Source organism: Doryrhamphus excisus, chromosome 21 (genome assembly GCF_030265055.1).
Source record: "Doryrhamphus excisus isolate RoL2022-K1 chromosome 21, RoL_Dexc_1.0, whole genome shotgun sequence".
NCBI classification, from domain to species: Eukaryota; Metazoa; Chordata; class Actinopteri; order Syngnathiformes; family Syngnathidae; genus Doryrhamphus; species Doryrhamphus excisus.
The window spans coordinates 10,270,851-10,293,958 of NC_080486.1; the positions used below are offsets into that span (position 1 = coordinate 10,270,851).

At 40.0% G+C, this 23,108-nt stretch overlaps 3 protein-coding genes and 1 long non-coding RNA gene across 6 annotated transcripts in view; 1 reads left to right on the plus strand and 3 right to left on the minus strand.

The window, feature by feature from the left end:
- The window catches only part of ncoa2 (nuclear receptor coactivator 2), a 54,480-nt gene extending 47,642 nt beyond the window's left edge, over positions 1-6,838 (minus strand). For 2 of the 3 annotated variants that reach the window (XM_058059399.1, XM_058059398.1), the window contains exon 1: positions 6,496-6,838. The gene's annotated coding sequence lies outside the window, so the exon portion shown is untranslated. The remainder of the gene's footprint in view (positions 1-6,495) is intronic. The other variant, XM_058059400.1, reaches the window with a different exon arrangement.
- Positions 6,839-7,543: 705 nt separating this feature from the next.
- tram1 (translocation associated membrane protein 1) lies at positions 7,544-18,491 on the minus strand. The gene is made up of 12 exons (XM_058060500.1): positions 18,425-18,491; positions 16,659-17,061; positions 14,986-15,049; positions 13,286-13,404; positions 13,086-13,202; positions 12,570-12,628; positions 12,382-12,466; positions 10,365-10,435; positions 10,192-10,296; positions 9,981-10,124; positions 9,705-9,856; positions 7,544-8,319 (listed from the first exon to the last, which is right to left on the minus strand). Exons 2-12 carry the CDS (start codon positions 16,779-16,781, stop codon positions 8,249-8,251), a joined length of 1,110 nt encoding a protein of 369 aa, XP_057916483.1. The 5' UTR covers positions 16,782-17,061; positions 18,425-18,491; the 3' UTR covers positions 7,544-8,248.
- xkr9 (XK, Kell blood group complex subunit-related family, member 9) lies at positions 18,454-22,858 on the plus strand. Its single transcript, XM_058060499.1, has 4 exons — positions 18,454-18,513; positions 18,611-19,022; positions 20,804-21,009; positions 22,131-22,858. The coding sequence occupies exons 2-4, from the start codon at positions 18,637-18,639 to the stop codon at positions 22,754-22,756; spliced, it is 1,218 nt and encodes a 405-aa protein (XP_057916482.1). The 5' UTR covers positions 18,454-18,513; positions 18,611-18,636; the 3' UTR covers positions 22,757-22,858.
- LOC131108996 (uncharacterized) overlaps positions 22,526-23,108 on the minus strand; it is a 32,193-nt gene continuing 31,610 nt past the window's right edge. Inside the window, exon 8 of the long non-coding RNA XR_009120611.1 lies at positions 22,526-22,705. This is a non-coding gene — a long non-coding RNA (uncharacterized LOC131108996). The remainder of the gene's footprint in view (positions 22,706-23,108) is intronic.

Consider the following 23,108-nt stretch of genomic DNA (forward strand, 5'->3'; position numbering starts at 1 on the left):
CACATTCAAATTTGACCACGATTAGAGCTCTGTAGGCGTGATATAACACCCCCACAGTCGCCGGTACACTCATATTACCAAACATAGTAGACATTTTAGAGATAAACAAGACAGGAAGTTAAATCTGGGATTTAGTCGAGTACAGGAGTCGGTGTTATTATAATGATCGCTATTATTATTGTGCCTAAATGTGAGCTAAATAATTAGCGTTAATGAACTGTTAGTATTGTAGTGCAATTAGAATATTTTTATGTTCGAAAATGCTTAATTTAGACAAAAAATATGTAACATTTGCTTAAATTTGCATTTGCACTCCACTAATAATATACACTGAGAAATCATAGTAAACCACAAAACAGAGATCAATAAATAAGCTAAGCTTCTTCCTACTAAACATAATACATTTCTTAGTCATTTCTGTTAAGCATGTTTGAACTCCAACTAAACTGTTACTACAACTACAAATTTAGCCCAATGCTGCTTTTGTCTCCTTGTGAATGAAAACAGCAGGGGAACTTTAATCCTCTAAACTGGAAAACACTCCAGACAAGTGCAAGTAATGCATTTGCCGAGTGCGAGTCCATTTTTTTTTTATCAAGTGCGGAATAGGACATGAGCAGTTGTAATTCTAATATCCATAAAGCAAGATGTCATTAGCACAGTATGGGAGGAGAACACAGGTCAACTGAGGAGACCCCCTCCCCACCCCCCCTGCAGTGGTGCAAAGAAAATAAAGACGGCAACCATGTTTCAGGTCACCGCAGGAACACGGCTGAGTCAGCAAAGAGAGCGAGCGAGGGAGCGCTGGTCAGTTTAACCCTCGCAAAGTGCACACAAACCAAACGCCCCGAAACTGAATCCTCGCATTCCGACGGGCTTTATAGCAGGAGGGTGAGAAAGGCTGCTGAGCGTACAGCAACCAGTGTTGTTGTTTATTCCCCCCCCCCAGATTGGAGTCTATGGACTGACTGATTCTCTTTGCATATTTGTGGACTACTAAATCCTAAAAAGTTCTCGCTCTGGTGCCAGTAGGAAAGGTGCCAACCACATGCTAGCACCCAGTAGCACCGACATGTCGCGGCCAAAGAGGGCGGGGAAACAATTCAGCCTCTCATAACTTAAAAGCCACATGTTTTGAGGGGGTTTTTATGCTAATTAGTTAGTCTTGGGGAGTGGCCAAACAGCTGCGTCTACCCTGCTTTCCAAAACAGCTGCACAACCCTAACCCCCCCCCCTCCAAATCGGTCATGTGACCTGGCTCTCCTCTGCCTCAAATGAAAGCGTCCGCGCGGGCACCTTCTTCGCAGACACAGCAATATCATTTAGCCGCCCGAGATCAATACGCACTTTGCGGTGGGGCTGACCTACATCAGCAGAAGGAGCGCCATGGCGTTTTTTTTTTTGGAATCGACGGTGCGCCCCCCCCGAGTGGAATCGTGCCGGCGACGTGCGGTGTCGTGTTGCAGATCCTGCCTTTTAGAAAAACAACTCAAAAGAAAAGTAAATCATTGGAACGCTTGACGCACACACACAGGGAATAACCGGAATCCCCACTCTGTCAAGGACACCTGAAGAGTGCCTTTTTGCTAATAATCGCCTCATTCATTCAAAGGAGAAGCCGGTTACACAAAAATCCGTACAAATCCTGATACTTCCGACTATCTACGCCCATCCCTCTTTGTCCTAATTGTGAATTATGGTTGCAGTTGCATCAAACCCAAGAGTACCAGGAGTCGTGCGGCAACCAGATAATGAAGGCCGCATTCACAAATTGGAAGGATCTGTTAGTTGTCCTGGAATTCTAATGACTTCTGGGCCGTCCGGAGATTGGGAGGCCTGAAACAGGTAAAGCAGGGGTCTCAAACACGCGGCCCGCGGGCCAAATGTGGCCCGCAGGACACTAGTTTGAGGCCCCCGCCTTGATATGAAAGTTTTAATGTTAGTGCGGCCTGCGCAAGTTTGATATGGATGCTGTATGGTATCATGTACCCAGAAAAAATTATTACGTTCATGTTAAAGGTTAAATAACTGTTAATAGTTATCCTCCCTATCCGTGTGGAAGTGGTAAGTTTTTGCCTATTTAAGTTTAAAGGACATAACTTGAAGGCTACAGTTTAGGTGGCTAGCTCTCTAGTTTGCGAGTTAGCATGTGTCTCAAGACCCTGCATGAGCAGCTAGGAGACCCGAGTTCGATTCCACTCCCGCCCATCTCTGTGTGGAGTTTGCATGTTCTACCCGTGCACACAGCAACTTTACACTCAAATATACAAACATGTACCAATATGAATATTAAAAAAAAACAACTTCTTTCCCATACTGTATTGCATCTGAGGGACGCATTCATTGGGGTGCTGCAATGACGTTAGCCCCTCTCTGGGCTCTTCAAATAAAGACACACATCATCAGTATAATATACAGATGTATTTACTGCACTAAAACATAAGGAATGTTTCCTCCCACATTCCAAAAACATGCTAGGTTAATTAGTGACTCCAAATTGTCCATAGGTATGAATGTGAGTTTGAATGGTTGTTTGTCTATATGTGCCCTGTGATTGGCTGGCCACCAGTTTAGGGTGTATACCCCGCTTTCTCGCCCGAAGACAGCTGGGATAGGCTTAATTTGAGGCCTGTGTAGTAAAAAGCACGCTATGAGCACAGATAGACGACACGGCTGATTCGAGGTCAGTTATAACAACACAATGACCGAACGCCTCGGAGCGGGGCTGCAGTAAATAGTCTCACTCCTCCTCTTCCGTGTCAGAGCCCTTGCGGCGTCCCATCAAGCATCCCCGCCTCGCTCCCCCCCCCCACGTCTCTACTGTAAAAAGCCCAGCCATTACCCCCTCAGCTCATCCCTCACACCCACCCAGGACCTGTCACACGCCTGTTTCCATGACAACACAAACGCAGAGCCAGCAGGGTGAGGTGCCCGAGCGGATATCAGGAGGGGGGAGGGAGGAGGGGCGGCATCCTGTAGAGAAAAACACTGCGGCCCGTTTTGCCACAATAACTGATGGACGGATAAGCTAACGCAATAAGAAGCCGCATGGCAACCGCTGTGTTTGTTTACTGTTAAACAGACGTGATTGGGCCCGCCAATTACTGACCCTCTCTTTCATTGTTACTTCAATTGCGACCAACTTGTTGAGCTCCAGTTTAAGTCAACTGCTGTGACGACAAGTCGAAATAAGTTGGGCTTGAACGCAACTTCCCGAACATTCCCAAAACTTTTAGCACCTAAACATTGCTTTGGTTTATTATAGGCTTGCTACCTGTGTGATAAAAAACAAAACAAAAACAAAAAAGGACGGCGACTGCATTAGCATTAGCATTAGCATTGTGCATCAGCGCCCCCCCCCCCCCCCCCCCCAAGGACTGGAGTCATCTCTAAGCTAGCCAGCTACTGACTTATTAAACTAAAAACTTCATATTTTTTTATGAAGTTATAAATAAGCTAAAGCAAACAACTCAGGTACACAAGCTAGCATGTTACCAATACTGGTTTCAAAGCACAGACTGCCCCCCCCCCCAAAAAAAAGATGATGTTTTTAAGTTAACGTCAAATATTTACGTCACAATTTTGCCTAGGTTTTTTATTCCAGTTCCAATATCGTGCAACAGTTTGTCGCGTACACTTTGTCGTCACAAAACGTCCTTGTTAGCAGCCTCAACTTGAACCAAAAGCCAGCTTTGTCGCCTGTCTATGACATCAAAAGCAGTAAACTATGTAGTTATTTGCTAACTGATACAGTTACGGTACAAGTTTCTGTATTAAAGCTGCAAAATAAATCAAAATTAGGACTGGGCGATATGGACCAAAACTCATATCTCGATATATTTACATTGTAATTTTTTCACAAAGCGAAAATATGAAAAATGTGTTTTATTACGATGTAAACAATCTTATAAATAGAAGATATCTCCGCATCAAATCAGAACAGAAATATAGATATTTTAAAAATAGCGATATATCGCCCAGCCTTACCCAAAATGGAGGCAAAAAAACATCGCAATTGCCAACATTTGGCTAAAGTAGGAGAGAAACAATACTGACTTCAAGAAATGCACTGAATCTTTTCAATAACTTCACACTTCATGTTTTTTTTAATAATTTTCTTAAATATTTTAATTTTTTTTATTTTATTTTAGAGAACCAATGAAACCAAATGGGTCCCGAGGGTAAGGAGTGCAAGTGTACATTATATACACCGTTTAAGAATCATGACTATCAAGTTAGAGCTGCAACAATTAATCAAAAGTTAATCAATCACACATTTAATCGACAATTTTTTGGCAATGTATTTTAATAAATATGCGAATACAATCTAATTCAGGCTGTCAAATGTGGATATTTTTTTTATTTTCTTTGACGTCCATGAAAGCAGACCTATTATCTTTGTGTTTTAGCCATAACAAGATATTCACACGTATCAGCTTTGACTGCGGAAAATAAACATATGTAAGAATTTTTACAAGTAAGATTGAAGTTGAGTCTGACTCGGCCGCTGTTGTGCTAGTCCAGCAAAAGGGGAAAAACACTGGCAGCACATAGACGAGAACGAGGGTCAGATGATTACAATATCAGTCAGGTGACGCAACAAAGCCTTGTATCACAGGGTAAAGGCCATAGACTATAGCACACAAAGAGCTAGCTCGGTCTCCGGTTATGTTTGCAATGATGTTCAACACAACAGTAGCGCCAATTAACTCTGGAAGGATTTAGTCGGGAGCTGAAATTTGCCAGCCAAGAACTGGAACCTGCTCCGTTACACACCTGTTGTTTTATTCACCCGGGGGCCAATGACGCTGAAGTGCTACTCTTAACCCGGTTCACCTGTCGTAGAAAGTACGCGTGCACTTCGATGCAACGCGTGCAGCTGTGCAAAAAAAGCATTGTGTATACGACAGGCAGCGGATTATCTGCATGTGTTACATTCCCCTAAGATCAAAACGAGGCCACTTTAACGGGAGTCACCCCCCTTGTGCTTCCAAGGACAATGTCGGATTGCAATATGATAAAAAATTGACAATGCATTTGGCAGCTAACATTTCCAGGGTGACTTTTCCGGAGTCAAATTCCCATTAAAACACCTGTTTATGTGCAGGGATTCGAACATTCCCCTTGAAGTGCAATCCCGGGGGCCTATGTAAACAACAAGGGCACGTCTTTCGAGTTTCCAGTAGTCAAGACAAAATGCCACGAAAGCAAGCGGAGCTACTTTACATCCCCGCAGCTGTACAACATGTCACGTTAGAGCCAGCGCCGGTGATGTGACAGGAGTCCCGCGCGCCGTCAGGTGGGCACAGAAACCGCTCAACTGGTTCTACGGGATGCATTCCTCCTGCATTAGCCGTCCTGGCAATTTGTTGAAACGACACTTTTCTTTCTGGGTATGTGTCAGTGAAGTTTGGAATTAGTCGAGCTGTGAAAGCCATGCAAAGCATTTGATTTTTTTTGTTTACTTATTCCTGTGAGACACAAATTATTCACAAACAATGATTTTCCTGCAGATTTAAAACTCACACTTGAGGTTCTTAGTGCTAAAAATGTGAATTAAGCTAATCTTGTTAAATTACTTTAGACTGAACTATATAAAGTATTAAATAAGTATTGAAAAAAATTCAAAACAAATAGTACATAGTACAATAATTGCTTTAAATAATTAATTTTAAATAATTTAATGCTTTAAAAGACACATTAAAAAAACTAAAAAAAGTGCTGCATGCTTTGAATGGGAAAAACTAGCGCCATCTAGTGGACAGATTAAAAACTGACATGCTAACATAAAAGAACTGCATTCAGGTAAATGTGGCATCAAAAATTTCAATTTTAAAACAAGACGTTTTCCAACAAAATTAGTAAATATGTAGCTTTTTGGCTAATTAAAAATTAACAATGATAGCTATTTTAAAATGTAAACACCCCCCAATAACAATACATTACATTTTATTGACTCAACACAAACTAAATGGCCCAAAATGTCCCTCTTCCAAGTTAAAAAGTACTTTAAAGTTAATCTCACCTCAAACAATGAAGTAACTCCTAAAAGTAGCCAAAAGACAAAAAAACGGGGGAAGCTTAAAAGACAAAATATGAAGAAAAACTGTTTGCATATGTTGTGACAGGCAATCAAAGTTAGCATCCGGCTAAACAGCTAACATGCTAACTACGTTTATACTGCCCCCCAACTTCGTCCGGTGTTGTCTGGTCGCTCATAAGCATAAAACAACTATTTAAGTAATATGTGCATTATTTCTTAACAAGTGTTTTAATAAACATAATGCTTTAAATAGAGACGAGTGTCAGACATTGGAAGAAGCTCGCTGTCTTGACCAGAAAACACTACTGACACCAGCCTAGCCAAGAAGCTAACATCGGCTAACAAGCTAAGCTAAAAGAGCCAAAGTGCCAGACAACCGAGATTGACGATCGAGCACCGCGGGAAGTCAAAAACACAACCCCGGCCACCACACACCCTTTCGAGCTACTTACGATTTAACACTCGACTCCTCGCTGTTAGTTTCCGTGTGTCACAGACAAGGCTGACCTTCGCGGCAGTGAAACAACATTTGTGCTGGCTAACAGTGCCGCCGCCATGTTACTCCTTGCTAGTCCGCAAGCCACCGCTGTGAGTGTTTATCTGGCTGGTAGCTGGCTTTTTTTTTCTCCCCCTTTTTCCTCCCCCACACCAAAGCACATCACTGGGCTCGGGCGAGCAAGCTAGTCCCCGCACGGTCCGCTAGCGACCCCCGCGTAGCTGTCAGGGCTCCGCGGTATTACTCATTATTTGGATTTTGACAGGACGACAATCATGGCGACTTTAGCGGTTAAAAAGTGTGTCGAATCAGCGTTTTAGCAACAAAACGATATATTATCACTATCAATTATGCCTTTAAAGTACATTTTAAGTCATTATGAGCACGTAAGACCATTTTTAGAATATATATATATTTTTTTAAATAAAAAAAAAACTGGTCCTAGCTTAAAGTTATATTTTAGTAGAATCTGTTACAACTAAACAGCATTCTTGTTCATTATCGTCCTAGATAATCCTTTGCAAATTTCACTTTACAAATCACATAACACTAATATTGTAAATTAAAAATTAATTAAATGCTTTATTTAATTTGCTGTCAATCATTTGTTTAAAAAAATACAAATAAAAACGTGATAGGGAAAATTATGCAGCAGCGCCATCAAGCGGCCATATTAGCAACATGTCTTTTTTTGTAAATACACTACAGTAAAAATAATGCTGTTTTAACATAAAAATAATTGAAGTAAATAAATAACTTGATTAAGTATTGTGTAGTAAGTACATCCAGTATTTAAAATTTATTTAATACCCCAAAATAGTTTTCTGAGTTGCTTAAAAGGAACATTTTGAGTCAATGGATGTGGTTAACCTAATAATTATAAGTAATTTAACTTCAATATGTACATGTTTAAGGTCCAAATAATTAGTTTTAAATCAATAAAGGCAACTGATCTCACCTTTAGCTTTTGCGGTGCGTTTCATGCCAAGAAAATATCCGACATCAACAGTCAATCTGGTTTATTTGGCACAATCAAAAGAAAATCCATCCATGCTTTGACAACAAATCCCTCTTTTTTTGTGTTTGTTTTTAAGCAATAATAGAAATGCAGCATGTGCTCCTGACACGCAACGTGTTTGCGTTACCAACTCATCCAGCGGGGAGCCGTTCAATGATGACGAGCGTTCCTTATACTAATGCCACTTTGTGACGACTCATGATTAGAAAAATACTTGTTCTGTTGTTTCAGTGAAGTGGTCTTTCTGCTTTGCTACAATGGAGAGCCAAAGCTACAGTTGGTTTAGATTACGACGGACGTTTGTTAACCTGTACACGGACCAGCTATAAATACACAGAAAGGGGACAGTAAACGATGGAGCAGGAACATGTGGGGGCGCGTCAAAACAAAAAATTTGGAAAATTTTAAAATTACACACCCTGTACAAAACCATCTGTGGCAATAGGCACTTCTTAAATATTTTTTTTTTTAATACAGTATAGTTTATTCCAGAATTTCTGTTTTCTTTTCCAAAGTAGCGATGCCATCCTCGCCTTCCTAGTTATCTGTGATGTCCGCTGAGTGAAAGCTGAAAATGCATAAATCGATGGTGGCCGAGAAGCGTCTCATCTCATGACGGATACCACCACGGAGGCACAGGGGGTCGTTGGCGGGTGGGCGGGCGGACGAGAGGGAGGAAGGGAGGTTTCTCTTAAGACGACTTCTCCTTTCTTGATCTCGGTGAATCAGCTGCATGGGCGTTGACTCCGTTTACACCATTGGCTGGACAAAGAACACGAGGTTACATAACTTGGTAACGCAGTCACGCTTATCTCTCGCCGTGAGCATGTGACCGCGTTCAAAGCATCATTGGGGAAAATAGGTTGTTAATGAACTGGTGTGCTGGTAAGACGTGGGACAAAGTACACTATTGTATTGCTAACTACTTTCTTAATAATTATAGATTAAATGTACATTCAATTTCCTCCTCAGTTCTATTTATGATCATTAAGCATTGTGTGTTTATTATTTTTACAATATATTATTATTAGGGGATGTCCGAAATGCTGATATTGTCCAACTCTGAATTTTCGATATCAAAATGTGTAGTAGTTTTTCATGATCAAGGAAAAATCTGATACCGATATTGCATTTTTATGTCAATATTGGGCCTATAATTATCAGTACTGATAAACATCAAACATCCCTAATTATCATATATGATCATGTATGTAATGCTATGGGTCCACTGGATTATGTGATTGCCGCGTAGTGGCAACAACAAGCTTTTCAACCTATTGGAAATCGCAGTACGTCATTACTTACCAAGAACACTAAAATCATCACACAGCAACTTAACACCCAAAAGGTAGACGGGAAATATACAATATGCAAGTACCAATACAAGTTTGAATTTCAAGAATTTCATTGGTTATCGCTGCCGGGACACTGTAATCGTGCCTCTGTCCACCAGAGGGAGGCTGACATAATTGCAGCACTACAAGTTGCTGTGTGATGATTGTGGTTTTTTTTTTACAATATATTATTATTATTAGGGATGTCCGAAATGCCGAAATTGTCCAACTCTGAATTTTCAATACCGATATTGGACCTATAATTATCAGTACTGATAAATATCAAACATCCCTAATTATCATATATGATAATGTATGTAATGCTATGGGTCCACTGGATTATGTGATTGGCGCATAGTGGCGGAACTCCCAACGAGCTTATGAACCTATTGGAAATCGTAGGAGATCATTACTTAAACAGTCTGACTTACCAAGAACACTAAAATCATCACACAGCAACTTAACACCCAAAAGGTAGACGGGAAATATACAATATGCAAGTACCAATGCGAGTTTGAATTTCAAGAATTTCATTGGTTATCGCTGCCGGGACGCTGTAATCGTGCCTCTGTCCACCAGAGGGAGGCTGACATAATCGCAGCGCTACAAGTTGCTGTGTGATGATTTTACAATATATTATTATTATTAGGGATGATGTGATAAATATACTGATAAATATCAACATCGCTAATTATCATATATATATTATCATGTATGTTATATATACATACAACTTTTTAAAGCAATTACAAGGTATATATTTTCGAGATTTTAATGTTTTTTTTTTAATCAACTGTTTAATGTACTACTTACCTTTATCTTTCTTTGATTTGCTCTTGGAGGGAACTTGTTTCTTTTTCAAGGTCTGAGCATGAGAGGTCTCCCTCCACCGGCGCAGCTGGAAGTTGATAAATTTCCACATCATGAAGGCCTGAGTCAGGCACACGGCGGCCAGGACGGTTATCCTGGAGGGGGGGGGGGAGCAAAAACCGATAAGGAAGAAGGGAGTTTTAGTGTTCATTTGGATACAAAAAGGGTCCTTGATAGTGGATTTGATCATTCGGCTCTGTTCCGGGATCATGTACTTACCTCACAAAAAGAATATTAAAGTTTCCAGCGGCCAAATCAAAGCCTTGATTCTCGGCGTTGGTGAGACCGAAACCCACAGTGAGGACGGACAAGGACAGGGTGAGCAGCCGTCCCACGACAAACAGCACTGCCCATACGGTGAAACTGAAAGATGAGAGCAGAAATGAATGCATCTTCTCAGATAAACTAAGAACTTCAAAAGTGATCTCACCCCATTTGTCTGTTCTCATTACTGAAATAGACCAGGCGGGAAACGTGGAAGAGAAGCTCCACAAAGTAGTGCAGCACCAGCAGGACCAGGCCCAGGCGGTTCAGACTGCACGGAAGTAGAAATAACGTTACGTAAAATGCGAAAAAAAATAATCTTGCTTTCCAGACTCTTACTTGAGTACGTAGGCGCCTGCGATGTGGACCAGGTAGAGGAAGATGTACACAAGCTGGCGTGGAATGTCCTCCTACACAGTAAACACAAACGACAAAATATTTACACAACAAGGCCTAGAATGGAGACGCAGGGAAAGCTGGGATTCTTTGGAAACAATGCTGCGGAACCAAGGAAGTGCGACAGGAAACAGCAGCAGACTCCAAGACGTCATCTCGGTCTTCGCCCGCACATAAAGTACCCTTATGAGAAGAAAGTGCAAATCCCAAGTCACAGTTATATATCATACTCTTAATATTTTTATCACTTTCATTCATTCATTATATGTATTTGGAATAGTTTTCTGCATGTAACATTATTACATTTTTGGCTTTCCGGAACAAAGTCAGTAAGAAAACTGTAGCTTTTCCCCAATCATGTTATGAGGGAACTCCCAACAAGCTTGTCAACCTATTTGAAATCGCAGGAGGAACTTATTTAAACAGTCTGACTTACCAAGAACACTAAAATCATCACACAACAACTTAACACCCAAAAGTTCGACAGGAAATATACAAGGCAAGTACCAATACGAGTTTGAATTTCGCTGCCGGGGCGCTGTAATTGTGCCTTTGTCTACCAGAGGGAGGCTGATATAATTGCAGCGCTACAAGTTGCTGTGTGATGATTTTAGCGTTCCTTTTTTTACATAGCTAGTAATTTTTCCTGTCAGATAAAGAACTGCCTGGTCTTCATGGACTCGTGCACACCACAATATGCAATTTTATGATGTGGATATGTGTGGTTTATAGTCTAATGCGTCTGAAATTACGGTCATTGAGTTCTTATTAGGAAAAATTTATTCAGTTAGGATACGTTTTGGTTAGAGTCGGAATGCATGAACGACTCTAACCAAGGTCCCAACTGTAGATAGATGGTGAGATTTGTGACTAAGCAATGTTTCAGGAACAAACAATTACTTATGGCGGCCCGCCACTAATACATTAGGACCGCCACAGATCAAATTTGGCAAAAAAAAAACCTTGTGGCCAAGATCAGAAGACTCTCCCGGCACATCTCCTAGCCAAACCCTGAACTGTAGGACTTCTTTTCACTCACTTTTGACTTTGGCCTGCCTTCCTGTCACTGTCACTCACTCACTCACTCACTCCTATAATAAAAAGGACAACTCACATTTGAAACAGTCTAGTACCGGTCACTTTTGTCATTTCATCAACCTGTCAAGTATTTGATTTGTTTAAAATGAGACGGATCACATCCAAACAGTGGAAATAAGAAACTCCAGCAGTTCAAGTCAACACTTTTAAGGGTAAATCCACCATTTTTTTTCACCCAGTTCTACCCAGATGTCTAAGCTTAAATCTACATGAGAAGTCATCTCTCATTTCTAAAGAAATCCCATGTAAAAAGTGGCCTTAAATTGAATATTTCTGTATTTATAACACAGAAAACCTGTTTACAACCTTCTGAATGTGCTTTTTTAACATTATTAGAGCCCTCCAAATATGAATTAACACCCCTATAGTCACCTCTACAATCGTATTACCCAATATAGTACACATAAGAGAAAAAAAGGCCTTAAGACATAAATAAGACACAATATAAACTCACATGTTAGTTTTGATAGTTCCTTGTGTCATGAATGTAACATCACTGACACCTAGTGACCAGTGTAGAACACTATATATGTCTTTGAATGCCTCATACTTCTATTTTTGTTAATGTTGTCATTTTTGTGCTTGAAAATGCATACATTTGGCATAAAAAAAACATAATTAACAGAGTGGTTAGCGCACAGGCCACACAGCTAGGAGACCAGAGTTTGATTCCACCCCCGGCCATCTCTGTGTGGAGTTTGCATGTTCTCTCTCCGGATACTCCGGTTTCCTCCCACATTCCAAAAACATGCTAGGTTAAGCTACACAAGAGACGGATTATCTTTTGGGCCCCAGATTCCGATACAGCTCTCCCATTGGATATCATCTGACTTGTGGGTGTGTCCCATGTTGTGGCCGTTACCTTTTTTGTCTTCTGGAAGTAGAGCTCAGGGAGGGCGTGAAGCCAGTAGCCAATCTGACAGATGTAGTAGAACTTCATCTGGAGCCTGGGGCGACGAGAAGAATGAAGAAGACTTGTTTTGTTTTTTTACATGTGTGTGTGTGTGTGTGTGTGTGTGTGTGTGTGTGTGTGTACATGTGACGACTTACGGCATCAGCGTGTGGGGGTAACCTTCCCACAGGGAGACTGGGTTGGACAGGAAGTTCTCCTGTGACATGGACACATTTATTTTTTTATTATCATCACACAGCAACTTAACACCCAAAATGGCGCATTTTGGCGCGTAGTGGCGGAACTCCCAACGAGCTTATAAACCTATTGGAAATCACCGGACGTCATTTACTTAAACAGTCTGACTTACCAAGAACACTAAAATCATCACACAGCAACTTAACAACCAAAAGGTAGACGGGAAATATATAAGGCAAGTACCAATGCGATTTGAATTTCAAGAATTTCATTGGTTATCGCTGCCGGGACGCTGTAATCGTACGTTTAGGCACGTTTATTTTTATTTTCAGGTTCGATTTCTTCCCTGCTTGTTTGAATTCTTGTGAGCAGCTGTCAAATAAATTATAATTGTATTTCATGCTTGAAGTCAGTAATTAGTGTAATAATAGTACCGGGCTTGTATCGAAAGGTGAATGAGGAAGTGTAGTACTCACAGACAGCAGGATGCTAGCGCCCCAACCGAAGGAGAACAAGTAGAAAGCGCTGAGCTGACCCGACTCGTTGAACTTGCTGTGTTTGGTTTTGGAGAAATGCTTCTTTCTGTTGATTTTCTGTGCCAAAGAGCAATTAGCAAACAATGCGGATTAGCAGAATAAATAAAGCACACATGAAATGTGTGTGAAGTGAGACTTACATCCAGCACGTACTCCTGGATGATGGCGTGCATGATGATGGCCACCAGCATGTAGAAAAAGATGGTGGCTAAATCTTTGAAACCGTGGTGGAAGTGGTTCACGGCTGTTTCTTCTGGACCTTGGATGACACACTGATTATAGTCAAGTCGTCACAGGAAGTGGTTGTTTCTGTACAGCTATATTTTATTCATACAACATGAGGCTGGTATTGATATGTCAGGGGTGTCCAAAGTGCTTCTCAGGGGCCTTTTGAGGCTGTTACTGTTTTTTTATTGGCCCATGGAACAAGAATATTTTTTTTAGCAAAAATCAGAAAAAAATTCACAAGATATTTTGACAAAAAAAAGTTTTTTTATACAAGAATTACATCATATTATGAGGAAAATAATGTCATTTTTGTAGCATTTTAAAGTTGGAATATTATATAAGTTGTCATTTTTGGAAAATTAGGTTGAGGAAAAAGTTACAAAATTAAAGTCCAAATATTATGGGGCTAAAGTCATTGCTATGAGAAGAATATTTACATTAACAAAATTGAAATAACACAGAAAAAACTGCTGTATTTTTATGACAAAGTAAAAATATTGCCAATAAAGTTGTATTCTAACAAGAAAAAAAGATGCAATTTTACAAGAGTAACCTTGTCATATTATGAAGAAAAATTATGTCATTTTTGTTGCATAAAGTTGGAATATTTGGAAAATAGGTCACAATAATAAAGTCAAAATATTATGGTGATTAAAGTTATTACTACAAAAAGAAAATTTACATGAACTAAAATAAGTTGAGAAAAAAGTTACAAGAATAAAGTCTAAATATTATGGGGCTAAAGTCATTACTATGAGAAGAATATTTACATTAACAAAATTGAAATAACACGAAAAAAAACTGCTGTATTTTAATGACAAAGTAAAAACATTGCCAATTATTATGAATAAAATTTGTCATTTTTGTTGCATAAAGTTGGAATATTTGGAAAAGTAGGTCACAATAATAAAGTCAAAATATTATGGTGATAAAGTCAATACTACAAAAAGAAAATTTACATGAACTAAATTGAAATAACAGAAAAATATGCAACATTTTTACAAGAATAATGTCAAAATATTGAAAATAAAGTCATAATTTTAGAGTATCATCATATTCTGAGGAAAAATAATGCCTGTGGTGAAAATGACAGAAAAGTTGTAATATTATAAGTAATAAAAAAAACAGGTTAGGTTAATTGGCGAATCTAAATTGTCCATAGTTATAAATGTGAGTGTGAATGGTTGTTTATATGTGCCCTGTGATTGGCTGGCGACCAATTGTTTAATTATAAAGTGGAATTCTTTATTTTTCCTACTCTGATTTTAGGTTTTTGGTTGGTTTAGGCCCAACTCCAGTCTCACATGTGAAGCTGTTTTGAAAAAAAGCCATCTAAACGTTACACAATGACGCTTTTGTATCAGTTTAGAAAGCTCTGCGTGAGAATCACAAGGGCACTTTCCGCACAGTCTGTATATTTAAATGTCTCATTAGGTAGAATCTGTAAATAAGTTACAGAGATGGCGGAGGCCTCCCTGATAGGACTCGAAAATACTCTCTCAGTGTCGAAAAGTTGGCACAGGACTTGTTGACCTTGAAACAAGCCGGACTCGTGATACGACTCAGGCCAAAAATGTGCAAGAGTATAAAGACGAGGTGAAAAATTGCTTACCGTTTGTAGAGATGGTGACGTTGTACTGGACGGTGATGAACAATACCGCAAACTTTGATGTGACCTGTGAATGTGGATATGCAAGATAAAAACATGACATTATTTCTAATATATCATACTTTAGACCCAAATAATTCACAATACTGTGTCAGAATATGTTGCTGCAACCTAATACTTCATACTACTACTCCTGAAGGCAACGGTGTGCAATGTACGGCCTGAGGGTTATTTGCAGTGTCAAAACTAGTTTTTTGTAGCCCTGTGGTATATTTTACTTTAACTTTAAAGGGGGCCTATGATGCTTTTCACACTTTTCTGACCTATACTTTTAGTTAGAAAGTCGTATTTTTGTGTTAAACGATGCAAAAGTTTCAGATAATGAAATTTGTGTATTTGGAAGTGAGACCTGAAAAAAGTTTGGGATGGCTCAAAATGCTCGGTTTCAAGTGGGCGTTGCAAAACTGTTCATTTGTGATGTCACAGAGAGGCTGGGCTTTATTATGGCTGTATGGCTGCAAGTTCAGGCAGAAGTTATCGCAACAAGAGAAATATATTTTAATACGTCAACATTTCACAAGGGACAGTTTTTGATGAAAATGATCGTGAAATATGAAACCTAATTTTCCATTTTTTTGTTTCTCATTATATAACTTTTATCAGACAATATTTCAACATTAAGCAATTTTTTTCCTCTTAATATTATGACTGTACTCCGTTAATATTTCATTCACCCATTTTTGCTGTTTTTTTCATTTTATTGATTAATGGTATTTTTCGGATGTGCTGAGGGCAAAAAACACGATACTGTTGCTTAATATATAAATCAAATAATACAAATAAAACTAATCAAATCAATTTTTTGGCGTATTTATTTAATTAAATTATGATTAATATTAAAGTAACTTCCCTGTGTTTACATGTTTCTCTAAGAGGTAAAAAAAGATATTTTTTTAATGACTTAAGTGCATGAAATATTCAAAAGTGAAACAAATGAGCGAGAAGTGTTACGGTGATGCGTTCAGTGAGCTTGTTTAATTTGAAAAACCAAAACAGGAAGTAGACTTTTATTGCGACAGACGGCGCTGCGTTTCAGAGAGGATGTTTTCGAATTAAAACAATGGCGTTTAAATTTTATATATTGTTGCTTATGAGGGGAATTATGTGTTATTTAGCTATTTTGTTCTGTATAGCTAAGGAAAAAAAGGGGGGGAAAGTTGGGGTTCGTGTGGCGTCAGGCTGACTGATGGCAGCCTCGGATTGCCACGTAACACATCCAATGTTCCATGTAAAGTACCTAAACCGAGGTTGGCTCGATTAATAATCACTTATATCGATTAGTTGTAATTAACCAGCATTTTATTCATTCTATTAAACTGTGCTGCGAGTGAGAGAACTTTTGTTGGCGATTTCATGTGCGGACTCGAAGCGTACCCAAAGGGGAAGTACTGAAAAATACTTTTAATACTTTTTTGTAGATTTAAAATAAATATAACAATGTAGTATTTCAATTTAGGAAAGTTTGTAAGGAGGAAGTAGCGCGAAAAAAAGGGAGTAGTAAGCCATGCCAGATAGCTAGCTGGCTGGCGAAAAAGAGAGTAGCTTCACCGCTGGACCTCCACACTAGCCGTACATTAGAAAAATGATAAGCCATTAAACATGTGGGTAGTATTTACCTCAAACATCAAGCCGAGAAGAAACACCATAGCAACGCAGGAAACAATATCTGCATGGTTCTGGATCACAAACTCATGGCTCATCATCGGCGGGCTCTTGTTGCTCTTCTTTCGGATCCCCATGTCGGCACGAGTCGGTGCTAGGTTCAGGGAAATTGGACTTGTTTTCTTTAAGGTGAATTTATCCTTCTATATATGAGCGTCTGAGGTTCCCTCCTGTTTCCGAGAAGCACAACCAGGGCCAGGCGGCGATTAAATGGCGTGTCACTCTTCTGCTTTAGTGGGAGGGTCCACGGAAGAGTGGGGAGCTGCGTTCAGACAACGACACGTTTCGTGGGGAAACACAGGAAACTGCTGGCGCGCTCTGTCGCCATCTGGAGGATTGGAGTGTATTTGCAGGTTCCTGTTGTGGGGAAAGCACATTTAAATAAATAAATGCATCAAATTGAGGGGTTCGATACTATTACTATTATTATTAATAATGACAGTAAAGCATAACAATCCTAACAATAATTTTATTAAATAATTATAAATAATATAAAATAATAATTATAAATAATATAAAATATTAATATTATTTTTTATATAAAATAATTATAATTATAAATAATAAAATAAATAAATAATTGTGTAAATTAAAACAAATCACATTAATAAATAACAATAATTTAATTTAATAAAAATAATAATAACAATAATTAATTTAATTAATTAATTAAATTATAAATAAAAAAATAATTTAACAAAATTTATTTTAATTACATTCATTCATTTTCTACCGCTTTTTTCCTCACGACAAACAACCATTCACACTCACATTCATACCTATGGACAATTTGGAGTCGCTAATTAACCTAGCATGTTTGTGGAATGTGAAAGGAGTACCCGCAGAAAACCCACGCATGCACGGTGAGAACATACAAACTCCACACAGAGATGGCCGAGGGTGGAATTGAACCTTGGTCTCCTAGCTGTGAGGTCTGCGCGCTAACCACTCGACCGCCGTGCCGCCCTAATTACATTTTAATTAAATTAAATAATTGTCATGTTCTGCATGATAATTTGTCCATTAATTCAACTGAAAAAGAATGCATGATAATGCATTATAATGGGATAATGGGAATATTATAATATTTTCATAATTCAACACGTCTGCGATATTACTGATAATTCATTCCCTTCCTCACAATGACTCTCTCATAAAACTGGGAATGGTTTCGCCCTAGGGTGAAAGAAATGAAACAAGGAAACAACAATATATAAATATCAAGAAACAACAGGAAATCAATAATAAATCAAGAAATGGCGGCGTGAATGCCAACAGAAAATAATAATACATATAACTTAAGTGAATGATGAATGGTGAATGTATGCAAGGATAAATGACAACAATGTGATCGTACTGTCTCTTAATCTGCTTGAGTTAATAATTGTCATAATTCCACTCCGTGTATTGACATGGCACCATGTGATCATGTGATTTCCGATAAAGTCACTCCTACAGTTAGCACCGTAAACCCTGAGAAAACGATGACACACACACACACACACACACACACACACACACACACACACACACACACACACACACACACCTAAAATGTACACGTCACACCCATCTCCTTACATTCACATTCACCTAAAAAACTAAAACATTTGCCAAACTCATCCATTCATAATAACGATAAAGAAAACAGGAGCGGTCACATGACGACACTATGCCCAGGTAATGCATGCATGCATGTGCATGTGTATTATGTAATAACCTCTGTTCTCAGCGTCGCTGTGGTGGCGCCTGTCATAAGCGGTGAGGTAGCAGACAGAAGAAGGTCGTGCAATGCCTGAAACATAAAAGGTGAGTTACCGTTTAAAAAGTTGTCTTTCTACTACTTTTATCAGACTCCACATAATAAAAAGTTAATATCGGAATTATTATTTTTTTTGTTACATAGGCTGCACAGATCGGGATTATTTATGAATGAAGATGGTTTGGAACTACTGCAATCCAGGAGAGAAGCGCCCCCCCTTTGTTGCAGCTCAAAACAGACTGCTTCAAAACATGGAGTATACTAAACTACGTTGGTTGCTAACAATCGGTGGACTAGTCTTTTACATTGTGGACATCGGGACAGATGTGGCACTCGCTCTGAAGTACTACGTGCTGGACGGGCGTTATATATTATCAGCACTCACTTTGGGGTTTGTTCTGGTTGGGATGCTCGTGACTCAGATTTTCAGCTACGCCTGGTACAAGGATGATATCAATGATGTGTTCATAAACCCGCAAGGAATATCGACAATATCAGGAATATCCAAAAACGGGATTGCTGTCTTCCATGTCTGTGGAGCGGGTATTTTTACCAGGTAAATTTATTACTATTTGTACTAGGTTGTATTTGTTAAAATATCACAGTAGTTACATAGGGGAGTGTCGGTACTGTGTGGTATTCTAACAATGCTTGGATTATGCAAACCGGTAGAACCACACTGAGGTTCCACGTTTTCTCTCATATTGTTCGATGCCATTGTTTGCACATAGAAAAAAAAAATACCCGATCAAGTACAGACTGAATCTTAGGGTAGTTTAAAGGTTTCGACTATGAGTTCAGATAAGAGAAAAGATAAGGGCATGCCCACCACACCTTGGTGTACTCTTGGTGGAGCTGGAGGAGGACACCAAGACCCGGGGACCGGGAAGTCTGGGCTTCCCAACTGGGACGGCTGCCCCCATGATATTGTTGCCCTGGCTATATGTTTTGATGATATATCCATTCATACCCTACAGCAGGGGTCTCAAACTCAATTTACACTGGGGGCCACTTTTTGTGGGGGCCACAAAAAAAACCCCCCAAAAAACCCCAAAAAAAACGCATTTATTAAAAACAGAAAAGCCAAAAACTTACCACTTCCACACGGATAGGGAGGATAACTATTAACAGTTATTTAACCTTTAACATGAACATGAATCAAACGTAATATTTTTTTCTGTGTACATGATACCATACAGCATCCATATCAAACATTAAACTTTCATATCAAGGCGGGGGCCGCAAACTAGTGTCCTGCGGGCCACATTTGACCCGCGGGCCGCGTGTTTGAGACCCCTGCGCTAAAGGCTATTTAATGGGTTGAATACATCGATCATTTTTGCCTTCATAAACCTGGAGACACGGCGGCACGGCGGTCATGTGGTTAGCGCGCAGACCTCACAGCTCGGAGACCAGGGTTCAATTCCACCCTCGGCCATCTCATCCACCTAAACGGTAGCCTTCAAGTTATTTCCTTTAAACTTAAATAGCCAAAAAATTACCACTTCCACACGGATAGGGAGGATAACTATTAACAGTTATTTAACCTTTAACATGAACATGAATCAAACTTAATATTTTTTTCTGGGTACATGATACCATACAGCATCCATATCAAACTTGCGCATTAAACTTTCATATCAAGGCGGGGGCTGCAAACTAGTGTCCTGCGGGCCACATTTGGCCCGCGGGCCGCGTGTTTGAGACCCCTGCGCTAAACGCTATTTAATGGGTTGAATACATCGATAATTTTTGCCTTCATAAACCTGGAGACACGGTGGTCATGTGGTTAGCGCGCAGACCTCACAGCTCGGAGACCAGGGTTCAATTCCACCCTCGGCCGTCTCATCCACCTAAACGGTAGCCTTCAAGTTATTTCCTTTAAACTTAAATAGCCAAAAACTTACCACTTCCACACGGATAGGGAGGATAACTATTAACAGTTATTTAACCTTTAACATGAACATTAATCAAACGTAATATTTTTTTCTGGGTACATGATACCATACAGAATACATATCAAACTTAAACTTTCATATCAAGGCGGGGGCCTCAAACTAGTGTCCTGCGGGCCACATTTGGCCCGCGTGTTTGAGACCCCTGCCCTATAGGGACGTTACACCCTTCATCGGTCCCTCAATGTCACCCTGTACCTTTAGCAGAGAAAAGGTATTGGTCTCTAATTTCATGGGTACGGAATATGGGGGTCAGAATCATAAAACTGAATAAAACAAAAATTCTGGGTTTCCCCCCGAGGCTTCCTCCCAGTTGAACAGGCCCCCGCTCGGTATCTGTGATCAATATGATACCAAGTATTAATTTTACTCCTGTTTTTAGGTACTACCACCTTCTCAAAAATGGATTCCGTGTGGTTTGGACGGATTCCAAAGAGGAATCGACAACGGAGGTACACCATCGTCTGTTTTGCCAAGCCACCGACCTCAGCATGCTCAAACTGTTTGAGGCTTTTTTGGAGAGCGCCCCCCAACTCCTACTCCAGATCCACATAGCGCTGCACCAATGCGACGTCTCCATCATGCAGTGTAGGTGTCAGAGATGACGTCATGGTTGACAGTTTTTGTCATAAAGGTGTTGTAGGACTGAGATTATTCTTGGTCACAGGACTACCTCTAGAGGGTCTGTCCCTTCTTGACTCTGTTCTTATGGTTTCACATTCCCTATGTCTTGTTCTTGTCTCCATTTCTAAAAGAGTATCATCTTGACTTGGTAGACAAAGTTTTTTTTGCGCCTAAGAATGGTCTTAACTTGACTTGGTGGTCTTGTTCTTGACTCTGTCTCAACTGAAAAGTCACTCGGATGACTTGGAAGACCTAAAAGTCTTGGTCTTGATGTGGTCTCAACTACTCATAGGCTTGGTCTTGACTGGGTCTTAAGTTCTCAAAATCTTGACTTGGTGTCATGTTCCCTTAGTCTTGCTGTTGACTCTGTCTCAACTGGAAAGTCACTATGTTGACTTGGAAGACATCAAAGTCTTGGTCTTGATGTGGTCTCAACTACTTGGAGGCTTGGTCTTGACTGGGTTTTAAGTCCTCAAAAACTTGACTTGGTGTCATGTTCACTTAGTCTTGTTCTTGACTCTTGACTTGTTCTTGACTTGTTCTGAACTGAAAAGTCACTATGATGACTTGGAAGATCTCAAAGTCTTGGTCTTGATGTGGTCTGAACTACTCGAAAGCTTGGTCTTAACTGGGTCTTAACTCCTCAAAAACTAGACTTGGTGTGGTGTTCCCTTAGTCTTGTTCTTGACTCTGTCTCAACTGAAAAGTCACTATGATAACTTGGAAGACCTAAAAGTCTTGGTCTCAAATACCCAAAGTCTTGGTCTTCACTGGGTCTTCTGACACTCATGCAAAGTCACTGCCTTGACTTTGAAGACTTCAAGATCTTGACGTGGTCTTAACTCCTCAGCCTTGGTCCTGATTTTGGTCTTAACACCCCCAAAGTCTTGATTTGATTTCCTAACGCCTCAAAGTCTTTGAATTGACATGGTCTTAAAACGTCAGTCTTAGTTTTTACTAAGTCTTAACACCCCAGGGTCTCGATCGGGACTTGGTCTCCAAGTGTCCTTCTCATAAAGTGTAACACAATTGGTAGTTGTTATCAACAACAAACATCTAAGAGGGTTCTGTGTGCTGTCTTTCAGATTTGTCTATGGTCCTATCCTGTTTTAACATCTCCTGGGCCCTGGTGGACTATCGGCGCTGCCTGCGAAGGTCCCTCCCTCAGGTCAGGGAGATGCCCTCCGGACTCCCCACCGCGATTTACCTGCTCTACAAGCTCTGCACCATCAGCAGCCACGTCCTCAGCTACAGCCTCCTCCTGATGCTCAGCCCTTACAGCGTGATCGCCTTGGCCGTTTTATGGCTGCTTGGGACTACGTGGTCACACCTGCTTCAAACCAACTTCTGCTCAAGCAGAAGTCTTGAGGTGCTGTACCGGGCCGTGGTAGGGTTCATCCTCATGTTCACCTTCTTTAACGTGAAAGGTCAGAGCACCAGAGCATCCATGATAGTCTATTACTTTTTGTACTCTCTTATCAATATGACAACACCGATACTATTGGTTTTGTTGATACCTGAGCTGCAGACGGCCATGTTCTTTCTCGCCATCACCGGGGTCATTTTTGGAGGCTCCTTGCTTGGGTTGGTGTTTTTGCTTTTGTACTACCTCTACCTGCACCCCAGGGAGAAGAAGCGTGAGGCCGACGAGGTGGACGGACTGAAAAAGGAAGCAGAGACGGGGAGGATAAGACACTTTTTGCAGCCTTGATGCGCATTGAGGAACTGTCATAAATATATAATATGTTAGTTATGTCATATGCTGAGGTTTACAGTATATTATTATGCATGATGATGTGAAGTACAACATATACTATGTGTAGTACTTTTTCAATATACAGTACATATGGTATGTAGTCCATATTTATTGAATAATAGTCTGCTGCTTAGCCCAATATTCTCCTCCATTCATATTTAAATTGTAATGGTAATGGTTTTATTTCATTTGAACATGCATCAGATTACAATTGAACACACCACATAATCAGTTGACAGTTCCACATGTCCAAAAGGAGTAGGAAGAAGCAAAGCTTATTAAATACTACCCCTCCATCTGGTACTTT